Here is a 15552-nt window from a genome sequence, read left to right as displayed (position 1 = left end):
AAGTTAGATGAGTACCCTCGTTACCCTAACTCCATATTTTGTTCTTTTGGTGTGTACCACATTGTTGTACCGACTCCAGCATACACATAGTGACATACATATATAACTTTGGTGATATTCTATTACATCAACTTCGATAAGATCAAATGTTCGAAAAAGAGGAGGAAGGTAGGAGAGAGAGAGAGAGACTCAGAGACACAGGGATGACACTATATCTGTCGGTGAATGATAACTTTTATATACATATGTTAGAACTTAGATATACTGGTACGAGATTTTAGTATATTTTAATATCAAGTTCTTTTTCAAAAATGCAATTGTGATGTTCATTTCACCTTAACCCTCACTTGACCTCTAAAGGTCATGTCAAATTATTATTTGGTCCCTAATTGGTGACCAATTCATCTTTCAAGCCTCTATATTTTGACCAACTCTTATTTTAATTCCAAAATAACTTGCATAACCATAGCGGAACTTAATCTCCTGTTTTCACTTTCCAATTTTACCCTTTGTCCTCATTCTCCTCTCTACCTCTCTTTTTCCCCAAAACCCAAGAACAGAGACACCCGCAACTCTGGTGAGTGTTTGCTTTGAAGGACTTGGGTGAATGATCCAAGTAAACCGAAGTGAAATTTTGTAATCAAGTTTTGAACTTGTGTTTGGATCGAACTTTTGATCTTTAAATTTTTCACTTACAAGTTATATATCAAGAAGCGGTCACCACCCAAGCCGAAACTAGTAAACACTAAATATATATCCGAATAGGCCAATCAATAGATAAACTAGATACACAATATCCAAATCGTAGTTTAAATTAGAAACAGAACAATACAAAATGAATAGAACAATACAAAATGAATAGAACACTATGTGGAATTACATACTTAGGTCTTTTACTAGTTTTGTTCTTCGTGGGAGTAATGATCAAGGCAATTAGAGAAACCATAGGTATCAGTTTGGGGTGTCAAATGAGCTTCAGTTTCCTCATCTTCTTCTTCTTCTCCTGCAGAAGATGAAAAATCTAAGCACATTCCTCGAACAACTTGCCCGTAAGATTCCGAAAAATCTTCTTGTGAGGAAGTGAGTTGATGATATTCCACAAGCTGGTGAAGACATCGATTCTCTCTAATTAAGTTCGCTTTCTCGTTCGCTAATCTTGACTTCTCTTCTAGCAATGCCTCCAATTGAAGTCTCACCTTCAGATTATATAAAACACAAATTTGAAGTTAGAATCGAAGAATTGTTCGATATCAAAAGACTATAAGCTTTTTGAATCAAAAATTTGAAATGGGTAGGTGATAAAGTGAATAGAAATAGGTTACCAGATCATCTTCTTCTTCTTCTAGTCTTAACCCTTTTTCAGATCCATCTCTGAGCATCTTATTCTCTTCCTCAAGCAGAGCACATCTCTCTTGCATAAATGATAAATCCGATTTTATTGACTTCAATTCTCTAGCTAGTGAAGCTGCATTTGTTGCCATTGAAATCGCTAGCTGCGAAAAACAAGTTATTCGAAAACAATTTAGCTTCAATCTAAGATCCAAACAGTGAAGTAAGTTAATACACATAGAAGAAAAAAGAACCAACTTTTCTAGCTTTCTTTAGCTTCCCATGATTTGGACTTTGTTCTTCCTGATCTTCATCAATTAATTGATGAGATTCATGTTTTCTCTTTACAGTTCTCTCCCTTTCATCTTCTTCTTCTTCTTCAACATCTGGTTTTCCCAAACAAGTATGGGGTAATTCAATTAGTGAAGTATTAGATAGATCTTTTGCTCCCTGTCACATAAAACAGAGGAAGAACAGATAAGAAAAACCCCACATCTGAAAAATTGCAGAATCTACCCAAATCATAGCTAGATTCTAATGGTAAGTGCAATTGCACTATATTTCTAGAGAGAGAAAGTAAAGAAGGTTTAACCTGAAGGGCAGTGTCTAAATTTCCTTTAAGTTGAGAGAGAGAAGAAGATATGGAATCAAAACCCTTGAGAAGAAGCAAACAATCTTCTCTGACAGACTGAGCTTTTGGGGGGAGATCTGGATCTGGGTGAGTTTGTCCTGTTAATTCTTTGAGCTGACGATTCTCGAGAAGTGTATCAACTCGGGTTTGAAGTGATTTCCACAAATTATTATCTGAATATGGACTAAGTAATGGTGAAGATTCCATGGAAATACTTGATTTCTGTAATCAAAATTTTGAAAAAAATAAATTAAGCATTGAAAGAACTACTTGAAGAAATAGTTGGAGTACAATACAAAATCTAAGGGGGGAAAGAGAATAAGAAGTAACCTTGTTGATGAGAGAAGGTGAAGATCTATCAAGTGAAACTGCCATTGAAGATCTTGTTTAGTTGCAGAGATATAGAGAGAGAGAAACTTAGAGAGAGACAGAAGACAACGGCTAGTTTTATTAAACAGAGGCGCCGATATCCCAACGTTCTTCTTGACTAGACTTTCAACTTTCAAGCTAACTAGCTGGATTTTGACTTTTTGTTGGAAGTACCAAATTACCCTCACTTTTTAGTTTATCAACATTTTCTCCAACGATTTGACTTTTGAAACGAGTTTGAGAGCATCTCCATGCGACCATGCAATGCAAGACTCAAAAAAGTTCTAAATATCTAATATCTTACATGTCAAAGTGAATGAATCTCAAAATAATCTCTTCACTATATTTTTTAGGTGGGTGATTTGGAGAAATGAGAAAAAATTTCGGGGCAAAAAAATCAAAAGATGGAAAATTAAAAGTGTTTCTCCAAACACATCCTCTCTTTTTTTGTCGCCTGTATAGTTGTCGGCTGGAAAAACTCGTCGGGATTTCTCATCCCTGTCGGCGAACTTTTGATAATTTTACGAAGCTCGACTGCTCGAATAGCCTTCTTGGAAGATTTTAGTGAATCGTGATGCACTTTACATCCAAAAACATGACAATCAGAATGGTTCAATATGATCTCATCATCTTCAAGACTATTACACTTCCCAACAAGCATCAAATGTCTCTGCTCCAAGTTACAACTTAAATGGCTAAAGAGGGAAGCAACAATGACCCCGATTCGGGAAATTTCCATCCTGACAAAAGCTCTAAAGCTAAATACACATAAACCAGCAGAACAACCCTAGAATTCCCATCCCCAAGCTGTGAAACCCTAACAACCCTATAGACAAACTCCAAACACTTCTGCATTGTCAAAAGATGAAGCTGATTTATGACGTTAACAATACCATTCACAAATCCCATTTTCTTTCTCTTTGTCGTTGTCGAAGAAGAACGACTTTCTTTCTCTCTAAAATCTTGTTATCCCTCGTGCTTGAACCCAAAGCCCTGGACTTACTAGATGTTGAAAGTGTCTCAAGATTTGTTGTGGAGGTTGTCGGAATTTATGTTGGAGGTCGCATTCATGATGGAAGTGAGAGAGGAAGAAGAGGGAAGAAGCTGAAAATGTAAAGGTTTAACTGTTTAGAGAAAACAAAAAATTTCAAACTTTTTTTTTGTTTCCATCCAAAATTTTGTACCCTGAACTTTTTTTTATTTCCCCAAATCACCCCGCCTATTTCTATTTGGATCTTGCCACAAAGTCCCACTAATGGCTCTGCCTCTGATGGCCTCATTTAGAGATACTCTAATAAAAAATTAAAGTGTAAAATAAGGTATATTTTTTATGAACTCTTTTAGTTTTTCTTTTTTTTTTTTGGAAAAATTAAAGTGTAAAATACGGTATACTCTAATAAAAAATTAAAGTTATTGTCTATCATGAAAAACACTAGTCTCATCTGTATTCAAATCCATCCAAACTAATAATTTCCCACCACACCACTTCATGACACTTTTTGTCAATAAATGGATCAAACAATTATTGTTGTAACTTAATGTAAGAAACGGATCGTTGAGTATTATATTGAAAACCAATAGAATCTAAAACTTACTAATATGGTTGATAAATCTCACTATCAAATTCAGCGAAACCCTCCAAATCAACAACTTTCACTTTCACTTAGCTTACAAAAAACACCTGTGAATCAAAGTTGTCAAACTCTTTTTACCGTCGTGGCTGTATTCCTTCTCTCCCTATTGATTCTTTTTCCTCACTCCCTTTTGTCTTCTTCTTCTTTCCTATATTACTCTGCCAAAATCAAAGGGGAAGGGTCGAAAGTTTGGTTGGTGGAAGGAAGGACATAATGGTTATCTTAATTAAGAGTTCTTAATTGGGTGGAATTTAGGTTGTTGATTTGAACGGCCCAGATTGGTGCAAAGCAGTTCAATCACATGACCTAAAACGTGATACACAAAGTGACCTGAGTTTCTTATAATCTCAATCATTCAATTTGAACGTTCGAATTTTGAGTGCCCGCCATAACCAACCTCTTTATCCACGTAACGAAGAATTTGTGTCCATGTCACTGTTATGTCAAAGTCCTTGCAATTTCCTTAGCACCTTGGCCATGTAATCTAAGGAAAAAAGAAGCTAACAAGTCTTACTCAGTCTTTAACTCTCAACAAAAAAAAAACCGAAGTCTCTAGGGGTCGAAGTCTGAGATGGACAGACTAATTAAATTTCACCTTAGTACTTTTCTCTTTGTAAGATACTTGGATTATATCATAACATTACGGCCTGATTTCGTCTCCCTTTCTCAGACACAGTATTACCATTGAGGGTAGTCAAACCCCTGCATTTGATGCATAGTCCAACATTGTACAATGTGGGACTATATAAGATCACAAAAAAATACTAATTAAACAAAGAAGAGAAGCACAATGAAGAGACAAATAGATAAAAAGATATAGAAAAGAGATTTGTGTTTATAGATACCAAGAAAAAACAGACCAGGAAAAGAAAACTAAATAGAGACTATACTATTGAATGTTGTCTTGGATCCTTCACCTCTATCTTCCAGTGTTCATCTGGATAACTTTCATTCTTTGCTTTTCTTCTCAATCTCTTCAAATTCAAATCCATACTTACTGAAAGATCACAGAATTTCTGCAACTTTTTTGGCATTTCATCATGAACTTTCCACCATACTTTATGCGCGAAATCACTAACAAATTTTCGACGATCGTCTGTATCCCAATTACAATCATAATCTCTATAACACATCCATGGCTTAAAACCAAAATAATGTATAGCATAAATAGATTGCAATGTTGAATTATCTTCTAGTTGCTTAGAATGGTGTGTCATCTTATAATAGTTCAAAGGACTCGGCCACCGATTCCACCATGTAAATGCTTCATTAAGAAAACCTTGGTCTCCACCATTATACGAATGTAATGTGTGTCGTTTTTCCATTAACGTCTCGAAAATGCATGTAGAAGGCTCAATCAATATGACCCCGGAGTTAAAGAAGTACTTCTTGTCACCAACAGCTGACAACTGAGGGTGTCTGAAGAATTTATCGATGTTTCTCAGTATAATAAGATCGGAATCAATGAAAATTACCTTGTCATACTCTGTGAGTTGCCAAATTCTAAGTTTACTGTAGTTCCATTTGTTATAAGCATCTTTTTGAGCAAATGGGCTTTCGATCCTTTCAATGAGCTTGAGTTTCCACCCGACACTTTCAAGGGCTTGTCGGCTTTTTAAGCTTATGGAATCATCATGTAGCAAGACTAAATCTTTGGTAGAGTTGGTTTTAGCTATGCTATGAGCTAAAACAATGGCACCACAAACATACTCTTCGGATGAATGAAGAACAGTTACATAGGCTTCTCTTCTTCTTGGTTGATCAATTGTGTTGGCTAATTTTAAAAAATTGTGTCCATTGTTTAATTCCCCTGCAACATTTAAGCATTTTCGAACATTATTTGATAAAAAACTATTGAACCAAAAAATATAAGCGAAGAAGAAGATCACGATAATGAATTACATAGGCTTCTCCCAATGAATCTTATAAGATAATGCAGAAACAAGTTTTCGCCTAATTCTCGAGATTTTTTGTCCTATAGAATCTTAGACTCCCAAAACGGAACGTTTTGTCATTGGGTTGTTAAGTCTAGCTTTCTCTTTCCAGATTCACCCTTTCTGTCTTTTTTTCGAGAAAAAAGGGAGAGAAAAAAAACATTCAAGGAAGAGACAAAGAGTGCAAAAACAGAGGATATTTATGTTTTGTGCAAGGAGTAGACAAACTCGCCTTGCTTCAGAAGTGGAGGACTAATTTTGCAATCTCCATTGAACATAAGAACCTTCTCTCTTAATCTTCTCAAATTAGGTTTATAAATCCAAATCTCTCCTTCATGACTCAAGAGATCATCACACCTAAATAGTTCCCACATCGGTCCACAAGACCCGATAAACACAACATAAACGGATCGGTTTGTGTCCCTCTCGTTGCCATTATAACCATTCCTCACCACCAAATTAGCAACCACAAGATTCACTTGTAATCTATATAAATCTCTAATCCCTTCATTCTCCTTGCCTTCTATTCCACAAGGAACCTTAGAAATTATTACATCAAAAGCCCCATAATCTTCAAATTTCGGCATGGGTATGTTTGAACATTTTGATGATACCCATTTCTCTTCTTCATCATTCCATTCAGGTACTAGCTCTCTCCATTCAAGTTTTTCCGAAACTTTATCGAAATGTACTAAACTTGTATTACTACCTAGTTCTTCCCACCGGCCGATTACTTCTTCATCTCCTTCATTTATGTTCACTAAACCAATATGAATCTTCTCTTCTTTGAATTCTTCTCCAAGAATGATATTTCTTTTCACTCTGGGAGGAGTTATATCTTCTGATTTGATTATCACATTGCTTAGGCTAAGAGTTATCGTCCATCGACCTTTTAGCATGAAGATGGTTGAAAAGAGAGAGAGACTTATAAAGAAGATTATCAAAATCAAGAATTGCTTGTTTGCTGTAATACTGAATTTGGTACCCATACTAATCCAATATGATACTTACTAGTGATGAAAAATCTTGTTTAAATAGAAAGATAAAGGTGTGAGGTAATGGACAAATGGGTGTAGAAGATCTCTTAATTAAGGAAATCATTTAATGAGTATCAATACAAACATTTACTTTTTTTTCTCTATAACTCTAATCAATGTAGAAGAGATTGCATACTTAAGCTTTGAGTTTTTGTGTAATCAATTATTAATTACTTTAATTTAGTTGCATTTTTTGGCAAGAAAATGTAACAAAAACCAAACCCAAAGACTATATATGCATGAAAAATAATTAACCAACTCCATTCTTTTGTTTTTTTTTGGGAAAAATGTTTTGAAAATAATTTCTATATTACTATATAGTAGGCATGATTTGGATGATTGGGGAAAAGATATGATTTTCTCTCAAATAGATAAATCAGTTCTGAATCATCTATACAATAAAACAGAAGGGAAAACGGGACAAACACCATTTTTTAATAAATGATATTGTCTAGAAATCCTTCTCAAAATTTAAAATATAATTCTTCTTAGAAATAAAATAACTTATTTGAATAAAAAATAACCGTGTCCTAGAAAAAAAAACTAATTTAAGAAGAAAAGAAACAAAAAATATATGTTAAGAGTTAAAAAAAAAAAATTAAAATCTCTCTCAAAATAATAACTAATTTAAGAAAATAAAATAATACTAAAAAATTAGGACAACCAGAATATAACAATATTAAATATGGAAAGTCGGATGACATGTTTGGAGATAGCGCCTAAAACAATACTATGAGGTGACTCTAGAAGCAATGAGTTAGAATTTCGTCACATTTGATTAATCCAACTGTCCGTCCCTTGGGGCACGAAATATACCCTAGTTTTTATATAGTACACAAACAATGTAACTAAAGTGTCAGTGTAAGAAGGCATAAAATGAGAAGGTCTCATCTCCCAAACAATGTTCCCGTTTTAGTTAAGAGACTAAAATTTAGGGGTGAGTACCGGTTGGTTGTCGGCTTCAAGGAAAGCAAAACCAATCAATGACGGTTTGACTAAATCGTCGGTTGAAGTCGGGCAGATCAAATCGTCAACCTATTTCGTTTGGCTTAATTCGGTTTGACTCGACTAAGTTCAGTTGGTCGTTTCGAGCGAACTCAATCAACCAAAACAAGCATGAGAAAGAAAATGAACTCAAGAAGAAGATTAGAAGTTAAAATTTAAAGGCAGTCTAAACTATTATAAATTTGAATAACTAAACAAAAAAAAATATATACTTCCCTTCATAAAAAAAAAAACAAAAATATACTTTTTAGTTTAAGATAACGATTATAAATTTATAGTATAATGTATAACTATGAGGTTAAAACGAACTATCAGACACTTATGAGACCGAAACCATGAATTGGTCATAAATTGGGGTATAAAACGAAATTAACCCTTTATATTTCAATCAAATCTGTAAGATTTATATAATTAGCATAGGAGTACCTTTGTCTCATTTTGTTTGGATTTTTGGCAAATATAACTTATTAAGGGGAACTTATTAGTTGTTGATTAATAAATATACTTTTGAAACTATCCTCATTTAGAAAAAAAATGGATTATCTAATGATACTTAATTTTCTTAAAACTAAAGATTTGTCATTAAAGATTTATGAGCGTGTGTACCAATAAATGAGTTCGGTCAACTTTTCTTTAGCAACTGGGTCATGCAAAACTGACAAGTCTCACTTAAGCTTATGCTCTTAGAACATCTCCAATGCAAAACTCAAAAAAAAAACTCAAATTATCTTGTATGTCAAGGTTCAACTGAGTTTCTCTTTCCTAGATGTCAATATTGAGATCCTGAATTCAAAAGACATCTTCAATGCAACACCCTAAAAACTTAAAAGTAACTTAGGTGTCATTTCCTAAATTGGTAGATTTGCATTTTTAATATTGAGTGGTCAATTGAGATCTTCAAAAGAAGTCTCAAATATTGAGTTTCTTCTTGAGATATCTCAACTTTAAATGGTGGCACATCATTTTGAGATCCAAGCTGAGTGTGGCATTGGAGAGAGTTTTTCAAAACTCAAAAAGTCTTAAGTGGCACTTTGAGTTTTTCAATTTGAGTGTTGCATTGAAGATGCTCCTAAGCGTTGAAGCTTGAGGTTGAGAGACCGATTGAGTTTCGCCTAGTACTTTTCTCCTTCTACGATACTTGGGAGTAACCATAACATTTCAGCCTGATTTTGATGTAATCGCAGCGAAATTAAAATAAGAACAATAAAATAAACGAAGAACTGTAAAGAAAACGATAAATAAACTAAAACTTGATTAACTTCAATGGTTTTTCTCTTCAATATGAATAACAAAATAGACTAGACCTCCTTTTATAGGATAATAGACTTTCCTAGATAGACTCAAACTAGGATTCCCAAATATTAAAGAAATTAAAACATAGAAACTCCTAAATAAAAGAAATACCAAATTAAGGTAACTTCCTAATCCTATACTAACTAGGACCACTAATGTAGTCGACTAGGTCGTGAGCACGCGTGAACGTGGGCCTACGCGTTATGCGCCTGCATCAGATTTTGTCTCCCTTTCTTGGGTAAAGTATCATAGTTGGGTGGTAATACATTTGTGTATAAGCTAACGTTAGACAATGTGGGACTAAATAAGATGGCATAAAAGAATGAAACAATACTAATTAAACAAAAAAAGAAAATCACAATCGATAGTACAATAGATAAAAAGATGAGTTAATTCTTATATGGCCTCCTACTTTGTGACCAGCTTCCTTTATGGTCCCTTTTTTTCGTAAATTCGAATATGGTCCCCTATTTTCAAGTAAATGTCATTACTACCCTTCTTAATTCTAAATTTAAAACATTAAAAAAAGTTATTTCCACCTCACCCCTCTCTCTCTCCACCTCATCTCTCCCTACACCTCACCCCTATATCTCTCTCTCCAATTCACCTCCCTCTCTCTCCAACTCACCTCTCTCTCTCTCCAACTCACCTCTTTCTTCTCCGGCAAGGTCGTCGGCCGGAAAATTTTCCGGTCGGCGACCTTCAAACCTAAAAAATAAAAAAATTCTCTCTCTTCTCTATAAAATTTTTAAAAATAAAAATAAAAATCTCTCCACTCTCTCTCTCTAAAAATTCCGGCGTTGGAGAGATAGAGAGAGAGAGTGTGGAGATTTTAAAAAGAAAAAAATTATAGAGAGAGGAGAGAGATTTTTTTTTTTTTTAAGGTTTGAAGGTAGCCGGACGGAAAATTTTCCGCCCGGCGACCTTGCCGGAGAAGAGAGAGGTGAGTTGGAGAGAGAGAGAGAGAAGTGAGTTGGAGAGAGAGAGAGGTGAGTTGGAGAGATAGAGGTGAATTGGAGAGAGAGGGAGAGTGGTGAGTTGTAAAGAGAGATGAGGTGGAGAGAGAGAGGGGTGAGGTGGAAATAATTTTTTTTTAATGTTTTAAATTTAGAATTAAGAAAGGTAGTAATGACATTATCTTGAAAATAGTGGGCCATATTTGAATTTACGAAAAAACAAAGGGCCATAAAGGAAGCTGGTCACAAAGTAGGGGGTCATATAGGAATTAACTCTAAGAAGATATAGTTAAGGTATGGATATCAAACAAAACAGACTAAAAAAAGGAAACTAAAGAGAGACTATACTATTCAATGTTGTCTTGGATCCTTCACCTCAATCTTCCAGTGTTCATCTGGATAACTCTCATTCTCTGCTTTTCCTCTCCATCTCTTCAAATTCCAATCCATACTTACTGAAAGATCACAAAATTTCTGCAACTTTTTTGGCATTTCATCATGGACTTTCCACCATACTTTATGTGCCGAATCACTACCAAATTTTCGACGATCATCTGTATCCCAATTACAATCATAATCTCTATAGCACATCCACGGTTTTAAACCAAAATAATGTATAGTATAAATAGACTGCAATATTGAATTATCTTCTAGTTCCTTAGAGTGATGTCTCATCTTATAGAAGTTCAATGGACTCGGCCATCGATTCCACCATGTAAAAGCTTCATTAAGAAATCCTTGGTCTCCACCATTATACGTATGTAATGTGTGACGTTTTCTCATTAACGTTTCAAAAATGCATGGAGAAGGCTCAATCAATATAACCCCTGAGTTAAAGAAGTACCTCGTGTCACCTACAGCTGATAATTGGGGGTGCCTGAAGAATTTATCGATGTTTCTCAGTATAAGAAGATCGGAATCAATGAAAATTACCTTGTCGTACTCTGTGAGTTGCCAAATTCTAAGTTTACTATAGTTCCATTTGTTATAAGCATCTTTTTTAGCAAATGGGCTTTCGATCCTTTCGATGAGCTTGAGTTTCCACCCGACACTTTCGAGGGCTTGTCGGCTTTTTAAGCTTATGGAATCATCATGTAGCAAGACTATATCTTTGGTGGAGTTGGTTTTAGCAATGCTATGAGCTAAAACAATGGCACCACAAACATAATCTTCAGATGAATGAAGAACAGTTACATAGGCTTCTCTTCTTCTTGGTTGATCAATTGGGTTGGCTAATTCTGAAACATTGTGTCCATTATTGAATTCCCCTGAAATAGTTAAGTGATTTTCGAACATTAATTGATAATGAATTATATAAAAGGAAGACACAAAAGAGTGCAAGGAAAGAAAGGAATAAAGGTTATTTATGTTTTGTGCAAGGAGGAGACAAACTAACCTTGTTTCAGAAGTGGAGGACTAAACTTACAATCTCCATTGAACATAAGAACCTTCTCTCTCAATCTTCTCAAATCAGGTTTATAAACCCAAACCTCTCCTTCATGATTCAAGAGATCATCACACCTAAAAAATTCCCACATCGGTCCACAAGACCCAATAAACACAACATAAACCGATCGATTTGTTTCCCTTTCATTGCCATTATAACCATTCCTCACCACCAAATTAGCAACCACAAGATTCACTTGTAATCTATATAAATCTCTAATCCCTTCATTCTCCTTGCCTTCCATTCCACAAGGAACCTTAGAAATTATTACATCAAAAGCCCCATAATCTTCAAATTTTGGCATGGGTATTTTCGAACATTTTGATGATACCCATTTCTCTTCTTCATCATTCCATTCAGGTACTAGCTCTTTCCATTCAAGTTTTTCTGAAACTTTATCAAAATGTACTAAACTTGTAGTACCTAGTTCTTCCCACCCGCCCGTCACTTCGTCATCTCCTTCATTTATGTTCACTAAGCCAATTTGAATCTTCTCTTGTTTAAATTCTTCTCCAAGAATGATATTTCTTCGCACCGTAGCAAGAGTTTTATCTTCTGATTTGATTATCACATTGTTTTGGCTAAGAGTTATTGTCCATGGACCTTTTAGCATGAAGATGGTTGAAAATAGAGAAAGAGATGTGAAGTAGATTATCAAAATCAAGAATAGCTTGTTTGCTGTTCTACTGAATTTGGTACCCATACTAATCCAAAAAGATGGTACTACTTACTAGTGATGTGAGATCTCTATAAAGTAGATTATCAAAATCAAGAATCCCTTGTTTAAATAAAATAAAAATAAAGGTGTGAGGTTTGAATGGACAAATGGGTAGACAAGATCTCTATATTTAAGGAGAGTCAATTAATGAATTTCCATTTAAACATGTGATTTATTTTCTCTATGCTCTAATCAATGTAGAAGTGATTTGATACTTGAGCTTTAAATTTTTGTCTGATCAATGATTAATCACATTAATTTAGTTGCATTTTTTTGGCAAGAAAATGTCACAAAATCCATGTCCAAAGACTATACATGAAAGTAATTGACCAACTCCATTTTTCTTTTCTTTTTTTGGGAAATGATTTAAATCATTTCTATACTATAGACAAGATTTACATGATTGCGGAAAAAGATACAATTTACTGTCAAATAGATAAATCAGTTTTTGAATCATTTTTATATGGTACGCAAACAATGTAACTGAAGTGTAAGAATAAGAAGGAACAATGCGAGAAGATCTTAACTCGCAAACAATTTTTGGTATTACCTTGATTTATGATCATATAAATTATTAATCAAGAATGGAAAATAGATCAAATAATAAGGTTAGTGTGCCTAGGATCAGAGACCTTAATCTTCCAATGTTTATCAAGTAACTTAGCATTTTGTGCCCTACCTCTCCTTTTTTGAATTCTTTCATCCATGATTTTTGAGAGACCACAATGCTTCTTTAACCTCTCCGGCATAGCGTCGTAAACGCGCCACCACCATCGATGAGCCGAATCACTAGCAAAAATATGATGATTTAACAAGTCCCAGTTACAATCATAATCTTTATAACACATCCATGGCTTGAAACCCAAAAAATGTATGGCATATGTCGACTCTGGTACTTCTGGGCGATACTGAGGCTTTTCTGTATTAATATCGAATAGCTTCAAATAATTTAATCGCCTTGGAAACCGATGCCACCACGTAAAAACTTCATTAAGAAAACCTTGATCACCACCATTGTATGAAAAAATGGTTTCTTTTGTCTTCATAAGATATTCGAACATACATTTCGATGGTTCAATTAACATAATCCCCGAATTAAATATCATTTTATCATTTCCAGCTGCCGATAGTTGAGGATACGCAAAAAACTTATCAATGTTTTGTAGTAAAACTAGATCAGAGTCGATGAACATAACTTTGTCATACTCAGTAAGTTGCCATATTCTTAACTTACTATAGTTATATTCATTGTATGCATTTTTTTCTGCATTTGGGCTTTTAATTCGATCGATGATTTTGATTTTCCAACCTGCGTCTTCGAGGGCTAGACGACTTTTATTCGATATTGAATTATCGGCTAAGAGGACTAGATCTTTAGTAGAATTTGTTTGAATAATGCTTTGGGCTAAAACTATTGCACCACAAACATAAGCTTCAGAAGAATGTAACACTGTTACATAGGCTTCTCTTGGGTTATCAATAGGGTTTCCAATTTTTGAAAACTCATAGTCCATGAGTTTTTTATTCCCTGCAGTTAAATTAAGGAATCGAAAAGGTTAATTAGAATTTAATTGATCTACAATTAAATATTAAATCGAAATATCTATTGATTTTTTCCTCTCTGGGCTTTCTTCTTGCACAAATATTTTAAAAGTGTGACAAATGAGTTCTAAGAGTAATCTCATATTACGAGGGATTTTGATGAATTAGCGGATCTCAAGTAGAATATTGAACCCTAAACCTTAAATTGTGAATTCTTAGTCATCCTCCATCTATCATTTCAATTTTCAAATAGAATATTGATGACTTTCTAAATGGACATGTCTATGAATGTCATTAAACTAATAGTTTCTTTACTTTTGTTTAAAAAAAAAATCAAAAATTATTATTATTTTTTAACAATTAAGAAACCAAATACAAATAAATAAAGAAATGAAGAATGTACATGCTACCCACAACTATTGAAGAAAATATAATTAAGAAAATCAAGTCAAAATATAAAGAGAGAGATAATTAAGAATATTGAATGAATAACTAACCTTGTTCTTCATATGGTGTTGGAAGTTGACATGTCCCTAAAGGCATTGACACCTTTTGTTTTAATCTCTTCAAATTAGGTTTGTAAATCCAAAATTCTCCTTCATGTTTCACTAAATCATCACATCTAAAAATCTCTAACATACCCCCACCACAAGATCCACCAATAAACACAACATAAACTTCCCTATCATTTCTTCTTGCCACCAAATTAGCAACAACTAAATTTACTTGTAACCTAAACAAATCCCTTATTCCTTTATCACCACTATAACTAGTACTACCATTTTCACAAGGAACCCTTGATACTACAATGTCAAATCCTTCATAATCTTGGAAACTCGGCATCGGAATCTCCGGGCATTTCGGACTCCTAATCTTCTTATCTTCATCAATCCATTCGGGAAAAAAATCAGCCCAACGTTTTTTAGCCGAGACGCGCTCAAAAGGTACTAAAACTGTCTCACCTAAAGCTTTCCAATAATGTTGGTCACTTTGGTGGGTATTTACTAGCCCTATCTTTATTATCTTCTTGTTACCACCAAGTTCTTTGTTAAGAAAGTCCATTAATGGTGGTAATGGTTTCTTCTCAATATTAGCTATTGAATTTTCCATCATTGAGCTTTCGACTGATGAATTGTACTCGTTTAGTTGATCAACGACGAAGAGAATGGGGTTTAGTTGGAAAGTTGACAAGAGGATTGAAAGGGAAAGAGCAAGAAAGAAAAGACCAAGGGTGAAGACTTTAATCTTTGGACCAGGACTAGCCTTGGAAGCCATTGGAGCTTCTCTTGGAGTAACCTTAGTTAGGGTTTTGTTTAAGGGCATGATAGTTATGACTTCCATTTATTGATAGAGAGTTAGGTAACAGGTAGAAAGAGAAAGAGAGATGAGTTTGTGCATGGAGGCACGTTGGTTGGTACTATTGTCAACTTATCCATTACCAATATTATGATTAGAGAGCATTTTGGTTGGAAGTATTGTCAACTTATAAATGTTATTTGGCCCGAGATTGTTGCCCGATCATGGCCCAAATGATGATGTGTTATGTCCGGATTCGAAAATGATCCTGTTACGTCAGCTTTCTTATTATATTCGGGCAAAATCTCGGGCCAAGTAGCACGTTCCCTTAAGAACAACATGGCCAACAAGAAAAACTTGA

At 34.4% G+C, this 15552-nt stretch overlaps 2 protein-coding genes and 2 pseudogenes across 2 annotated transcripts; all 4 read right to left on the bottom strand.

The window, feature by feature from the left end:
- Positions 1-754: 754 nt before the first annotated feature.
- On the bottom strand, positions 755-2445 carry LOC147551201 (GRIP/coiled-coil protein). Its single transcript, XM_086667681.1, has 5 exons — positions 2291-2445; positions 1922-2182; positions 1588-1779; positions 1323-1493; positions 755-1196 (listed from the first exon to the last, which is right to left on the bottom strand). Exons 1-5 carry the CDS (start codon positions 2333-2335, stop codon positions 897-899), a joined length of 969 nt encoding a protein of 322 aa, XP_086523807.1. The 5' UTR covers positions 2336-2445; the 3' UTR covers positions 755-896.
- Positions 2446-4847: 2402 nt separating this feature from the next.
- On the bottom strand, positions 4848-6796 carry LOC147551200 (putative UDP-glucuronate:xylan alpha-glucuronosyltransferase 5 pseudogene; annotated as a pseudogene).
- Positions 6797-10539: 3743 nt separating this feature from the next.
- Positions 10540-12338, bottom strand: LOC147551199 (putative UDP-glucuronate:xylan alpha-glucuronosyltransferase 5 pseudogene; annotated as a pseudogene).
- Positions 12339-12774: 436 nt separating this feature from the next.
- Positions 12775-15290, bottom strand: LOC147551198 (putative UDP-glucuronate:xylan alpha-glucuronosyltransferase 4). The gene is made up of 2 exons (XM_086669633.1): positions 14393-15290; positions 12775-13881 (listed from the first exon to the last, which is right to left on the bottom strand). Exons 1-2 carry the CDS (start codon positions 15234-15236, stop codon positions 12950-12952), a joined length of 1776 nt encoding a protein of 591 aa, XP_086525759.1. The 5' UTR covers positions 15237-15290; the 3' UTR covers positions 12775-12949.
- Positions 15291-15552: the final 262 nt, after the last annotated feature.

This window comes from Eschscholzia californica, unplaced genomic scaffold (assembly GCF_041429995.1).
Source record: "Eschscholzia californica isolate CP2 unplaced genomic scaffold, dmEscCali1.0.p SCAF_3, whole genome shotgun sequence".
In the NCBI taxonomy this organism is placed as follows: Eukaryota; Viridiplantae; Streptophyta; class Magnoliopsida; order Ranunculales; family Papaveraceae; genus Eschscholzia; species Eschscholzia californica.
Note: the sequence above shows the minus strand (reverse complement) of the source record. Positions and strands in the feature narration are given on the sequence as shown.